This window comes from Vollenhovia emeryi, unplaced genomic scaffold (genome assembly GCF_000949405.1).
Source record: "Vollenhovia emeryi isolate VEMERY1.0 unplaced genomic scaffold, V.emery_V1.0 DF939912.1, whole genome shotgun sequence".
NCBI classification, from domain to species: Eukaryota; Metazoa; Arthropoda; class Insecta; order Hymenoptera; family Formicidae; genus Vollenhovia; species Vollenhovia emeryi.
The window spans coordinates 1-7087 of record NW_011966454.1 but is presented as its reverse complement, the minus strand read 5'-3'; the positions used below and the strand labels follow the sequence as shown (position 1 = coordinate 7087).

The 7087-nt window shown below is 41.5% G+C and overlaps 1 protein-coding gene across 1 annotated transcript; it reads left to right on the top strand.

Moving 5' to 3' along the window:
• Positions 1-780: 780 nt before the first annotated feature.
• On the top strand, positions 781-3349 carry LOC105556590. The gene is made up of 3 exons (XM_012003684.1): positions 781-1120; positions 1324-1824; positions 3159-3349. The coding sequence occupies exons 1-3, from the start codon at positions 781-783 to the stop codon at positions 3347-3349; spliced, it is 1032 nt and encodes a 343-aa protein (XP_011859074.1).
• Positions 3350-7087: the final 3738 nt, after the last annotated feature.

Sequence of the window (7087 nt, the reverse complement as noted above, 5' to 3'; positions counted from 1 at the left end):
GTGAGCCCACAGCAGGTGTCAGTGCGATAATATTAATCATAAAGATCACTTTATTAAGTTTCAAACGTTTCGACCCGTTTTTGGGTCATCCTCAGTGCTGGATTAACAAAAGTGATACATAGTGTTAAACAATGATTGTTGATATAAATGTGGTGAGTAAATATAATGAATTTCTATACCTAATAAATAAATTGAATCCCACTCTCCCCCGATCCTCTGACAGTTTCAAATGCGTTTTTTCCTTTGAACTGGTGATTGCCAAGTAAAGAGATCTTTTGTTTGTTTTAACATTTTTCTAAAATTGTAAACATTAAATTTAACTGGCTTCTCAAAAAGAAAAACAAAGTCGAGGCGAACAAACTACATACAATCAAATATTATTGCAAAATAAACTTAAACCAAGTCAACTCTGGTGACGTGTCAGATAGAACTTATGACCGACCTTCCTTTTCGTTCAATCCTCCACAACAAGACATCCCCTTTGAGATTTCTATTAATCCTAACTCCTTTCCAGACCCGTCACCACCTTCTCTTGTCAACAAAAGATGGTTTGTCAACCAATCCTCTACCTATATTCCACCACACATCCAAAGCTTATTGCAACTAGGTGATTGATTTTGCCTACCGGAGTGTAATAAGAATAATATTATCACGGAATTCAGTAAAAATATTGAAAACAACATAGGCAAACTCCCGATTGACAAACGAGAAATTATTAGAGGGAAATCTTTCCCCATAATCAACAAAATTTCTTCTCATCAATTCAATTTGAACTCTAACATGAAAAACTTAACACTTATCGCCAACGACACAAAGAGATTCCTACGAGAACACCCAGAAATAATCATCACCAGAGCTGACAAGGGTCACACAACAATCGCAATAGATAAAGACATATACATAGAGAAAATGGAGACCTTACTTAATGATAAGAACACTTATATCACAATTAAGAAAGATCCCACAAAAAAATTAATTAGCGGTCTACACAAGATATTAATGGACTGGAAGAAATCAAATTACATAGATAATTCCATCTACAGGAGACTTAATTGTACGGATGGCACACTACCAAGAGCCTATGGGCTCCCCAAGATCCACAAACCGGAATGCCCACTCCGTATAATTGTTTCTTCAGTGGATAGCCCACTTTATTCCTTTTCCTTTTTTTACACAACATCATTAAATCTTCCATTCCGAAACCACAGAGCCACATTCTTAACAGCTATGATTTAGTCAACAAACTCAATGGACGTCACAACCAAGAAACACATGATTTGATCTCATTGGATGTTGTTTCCCTTTTTACTAATATACCATTAGACTTAGCAGAAGACAGTATCACTACTAGATGGACATACATAAGCGAAAAGTGTGCCATACCCCAAGAAGAATTTTTGAAAGCAATTCGATTTGTACTAAAATCCACCTATTTTTCTTTCAATGGCAAGATCTATCAGCAGACCTTCGGCACACCCATTTGTTCCCCGTTGTCACCAATTATCGCAGATATCACAATGCAGGACCTGGAGAACAGGGCCATTGAGTTGCTTAATTTTAGGCCTCCCTTTTATTTTAGATACGTAGACGACATTGCTCTAGCCGTTCCCTCGCATATGAAAGATTCAGCTCTACAGATTTTCAAATCGTTCCATCCGAGATTACAATTCACCATTGAAGAGGGAACAAACAGAAAATTGAATTTTTTAGACACAACAATAATTATTAGAGACGACCATATAGAATTTGACTGGTACCAGAAACCGACGTTCTCCGGAAGATATTTGAATTTCAAGTCCTGTCACCCTCTCTGTCACAAAAAAGGTACAATCATTTGTTTGGTCGATCACGCTTTATTACTTTCCCATCCAAGATACCACCAGAAAAATTTGGAGCTCGTCATCAACATCCTATTACAGAATAGTTACCCACTTCCTCTAATATTCAATACTCTAAACAGAAGGATAAAATATTTTTCAAACAACCAGACCTTGAAACAGACAGAGAATAATACTGATAGCACAGCAAGGAAAAAATTTTTCAGTATACCTTACATTCCCAAATTTTCACTACAATTCAAACAGGTTCTCCATGATCTTGATATGTCTCTCTCGTTCACTGGCATGAATAAACTTAGTTCTTTTATTAAAGGACACAAAGACCCTCTCCCAAAAAGTGCCCATAAAAATGTAGTATACAAAATCTCCTGCAAAAATTGCGATTCTTCATATGTGGGCTAAACAGGCAGATTACTAGATACCAGAATTAAAGAACACCGCAACCAAATCAATAGAAACACACAACAACCATCAGTAGTCACAGAACACAGACTTCTTGGTCACGAATTCGATTGGGATAGGATTGACATTCTAGATAGGGAAACATTTTTATACAGACGTATGATTTCTGAAATGATTTTTATACAAAGACAAAAGTCCAGACTTAATTCACAGACTGATACAGACTTTTTAAACATATATGACCACATTATTAAGAATTTGGATGATATTTAAAAATTTAGCGCCAACAAAGTTACATTACCAACAGATTTAATGTTTTGCCAATCCTTTTGCCCTACACTTGTCTCAATTTATTTTTATACCACTATCGTCAATTGGGTGGCTGCCTCCCGTCGGGACGGTCCTTTGGCACTTTCGGTGAGTTACTAAATTATATTTCCAAACGTAGGTTCAACGCATTACTTTTACATTTTTAGAAAAATGTTAAAACAAACAAAAGATCTCTTTACTTGGCAATCACCAGTTCAAAGGAAAAAACGCATTTGAAACTGTCAGAGGATCGGGGGAGAGTGGGATTCAATTTATTTATTAGGTATAGAAATTCATTATATTTACTCACCACATTTATATCAACAATTGTTTAACACTATGTATCACTTTTGTTAATCCAGCACTGAGGATGACCCAAAAACGGGTCAAAACGTTTGAAACTTAATAAAGTGATCTTTATGATTAATATTATCGTACTGACACCTGCTGGGGGCTCGCATTGGCCGTTTCTTCCCTCCTAATTTTAGAACATCCTAAACTTCTAATTTTAGAAACTAAAAAGGGAGAATCTCTTACCCACAGACGCAAAAATTTCAGTAGAAAATTTAGACATTTTTGCTTATGTGAATTCAAAATTTGTTTATGTAGAAAAACATATTCGCACACAAATGAATCATTTATACACTGACATACTAAAACAACGTTGTAATTTGGAACGACGAGTATTGAAGAACGCGCTCAGTATCGCGATTCACGCACCCGACGACTTCGCTTATCAAATTATGAAAGGTTCTGGCTTCATGGCAGGTGATCTCGGGAGAAGTCGTACACATCATTAAATGCACACCCATGGAAGTAAAAATTCGGCACACGCAAGAGTGCTATCAACAATTACCAGTATCAAAAGGAAACGAGACATACTTCTTGGCACCACTGACTCATATACTTTTCAAAACTGGAACGCAGACAACATGCAGCAGAATAATTCCAACTATGTAGTTTGTGATCTATCGTACGAACGCAGACTGTTTCATATTGTAACGTTTTCAGTGCCCCTTCAAACGCTGACAACGCTTGACACTTAGACAATTAGTTCAATTTTTTAATTTCTTTAACTCTATATTCTTACTGTGCGGGGTGATCCCATTTCCTGACTATGCACTTCTACACAATCGTATTCTTTGATACATCACCTGTAAGTTGTAGCGACATTGTTGCATACTTATATATTTTTCAAAAATTCAACCTTTGTATTTTCGCTCACACAGTGTAACTTTTTGTAGATTTCTTGCGGTCACAGTAATAGGTGATACTTGAGAAGGACCTGTATTACTGGTTGAAACGTCGTGTAGGGCAGTCCGATAAGTACTTAGCCTACAAAAGAAAAACGAAAATTTTCGAAAAGTGGCGATTTATTTTTCAACGATTTATTAGTCTCCTTGTAGCTCGATACACTTGACCCAGCGATGCTCCAACTTCTTTAACCCGTTTGAAAAATATGTTTTGTCGAGGTCTGCAAAGTAGGCCTCCGTGGCGGCGATGACCTTCTCATTCGACTCAAATTTCTGCCCGGCGAGTGACTTTTTCAAGTTTGGAAACAAAAAGAAGTCGCACGGGGCCAAATCTGGAGAATACGGTGGGTGGGGCAGCAGTTCGTAGCGCAATTCGACCAATTTGGCCGTGGCGACGGCGGAGGTGTGAGCCGGCGCGTTGTCATGGTGGAAGAGCACTTTTTTCTTCGCCAAATGGGGCCGTTTTTTCTTCAATTCGGCGTCGAATCGGCCCAATAATTCGGCATAGTAGAGCCCTGTGATCGTTTTGCCCTTCTCCAGGTAGTCGATGTAGATCACACCTTGTGAATCCCAGAAAACGGTGGCCATCACCTTTCCGGCCGATAGGACAGTCTTCGCCTTCTTCGGAGCACGTTCGCTGGGTGAAGTCCACTGTTTCGACTGTTCCTTGGTCTCTGGTGTGTACCAGTGGATCCATGTTTCGTCGACGGTCACGAAACGACGCAGAAACTCCTTCGAATTGCGTTTAAACAGCGTCAAACACTGCTGTGAAATGGTCTCACGGTTGCGCTTGTTGTCCGGAGTGAGCAAACGCGGCACCCATCGCGCCGACAGCTTTCTCATGCCCAAAATTTCATGCAGGATATGACCCACGCGGTCTTTTGAGATGCCTACGGTCTCAGCTATCTCGCGTACCTTCAATCGGCGGTCTGCCAATACGAGATCGTGGATTTTTGTCACGTTATCCTCCGTGGTAGCCGTTTACGGGGCACCTGGGCGTGGCTCATCAAAAACCGACGTGCGACCACGTTGAAACTCGTTAAACCAATTTTTGACGGTCGCCATCGAAGGAGAAGAGTCACCGTACACAGCATCCAAGCGCTCTTTGATTTCGCTGCGCGATTTCCCTTCCAAAAACAAGAATCGAATCACCGACCGATATTGCTCTTTCTCCATTTTTCTAAACTCCGCGGACACGCCGGCTCCCACAGGCAGTCAAAACAAAACTGCGAGTCCGATTCGGCTGAAATTTGGACAGTAGCCGTCTACGAGAATGTTCTACACGATAGTAAATTTCTTTTGCGATTGCGTCACCATCGGGCGGTGAGGCTAAGTACTTGTCGGACCACCCTCGTATTGATTGAAAATATACTTTACCAGTTATCGTCGACATAATCCTTTTATTGTTGTATGTATTTTCTCAACGATGGATGATATCACATCACACCAATTCTGGAATATAGCAAACCACCGGAAACAATGAAACCAATGTCAGAACCAACCTGGCACTACAGTGATCCTGAATCCCTAGCAGCAAGTGGCATTTACTCCAACACCGAATTTGAAAAAAGAGATCACATCATGTTTCCAGCAGAAAAGAACGGAATTCTAAACACTGTGGCATGAGACGTCAGGGGAGAACCAACCTTTTCTCAAGGAATCTCTCTCTCTCTCTCTCTCTCTCACCTACTTGACGAAAACTCATTAAAAATAACTGAAAACGCATGGAAGAAAATTTAGAGAACATTTTTATCTGTTGGCAAGTGTCGGATTAATCGGAATCTACTTTTTCATAAGAACACTAAAAATGGTAATAGATACAATTATACATGGCTATGCACTTCACACTACTATACATATATATGGATGGTCAATACATCTGATCGGAGCGCTATGGGATTCCGTAACAAATCTATTACTATATCTGGCGAAAAAACAACTTTAAAAGGAAAAAATTCAAGAAGATCAAGAAAAAACTATAAGGCAGAAACACTACCAGAAGATTCAAGTCAACAACTAGAAAACAGTACAAAAATAAACGAACCACAAACACCTAATTCTCAATCTCAAAATCTTTCAGTTGAGAATGAAACAAAAATTATCCGCAACGAAACTCATATATTACAAGGTCTGTCCTTAAAATAGTCGGACTGAATTAATTAAAAAATATTTATCGACAGGAATAATATATGAACTCAATAATCTTCGAAGTAGGACCCTTCTGCATTCACACATCGCTGCCAGCGAGATTTCCAGCTCTCATACGCTTCCTGGAAGGCTGCAGCCGGAATGCTGTTGAGCTCCCTCGTCACGGCCTGTTGTAACGCTTCCACCGAGCCGTGATGGTGTCCTTTCAGGGCGGTTTTGAGGCGGGGGAAGAGGAAAAAGTCTGGTGGGGCAACGTCGGGACTGTAGGGTGGCTGAGGCAGGCTTGCGATGTTGTGTTTGGCTAGGTACGTCGCCACGCGGAAGGCTGTGTGGCTCGGCGCATTGTCGTGATAGAGGCGCCAGGAGTTGGCGATGGCTGGGCGGACGCGGATGATGCGTTTTCTCAGCCGTTCAAGGACCTCCACGTAAAAAACTGCATTAACGGTTTGTCCTTGTGGTACAAATTCCCTGTGGATCTCCTTTGGAATCGAAAAAGCAAATGAGCATGCTTCCTCTCTTCCCTCCCGAAACAGCTTGTGCCAGTCGAAAACACTCGATCTACCCATGGCGTTATCACCGTAAGCCGTCTTGATCATATCATGAGTCTCTTTCCCGGTTTTGCCGAGCTTAACGCAAAATTTGATGGCGTAGCGCTGTTCCAAAAGATGAGCCATAGCGCAGCGTGACGAGGGCACTTGCAGAGGTTATGGAGACGAGCAATCTACACTCCACTACGGCTGCGAGCAGACACCCCCTGGCTTCCAGCCTTTCCTTAGACCCCCCTCCACCAACACCAAGCGGAAAAACCGCCGGCAGTCCGTCCGTCTGCCTAGGAAAAAATCAGTCCGACTACTTTAAGGACAGACCATGTATATCCACGTTTATAATTAAAAAAAATATATATAAAGAAATCCAACGACAGCAGGGTACATAGGCCGGTTCTAACTCGGGAGCTCCGAGGGGGGAGCGGGGCGGGGGGGGGGGTACCCCGCGGCGAGGGGACAGCGGGGAGGGGGCACTCCACGGCGAGGGGGGCGCGGGGAGGAGGAAAGTATGCGACCTTGACGTCACGCAAGATGCTGACCTGTCACTACGTGACATGTAACAGATATCTAGGTGCTGACCTGTCATCGAACA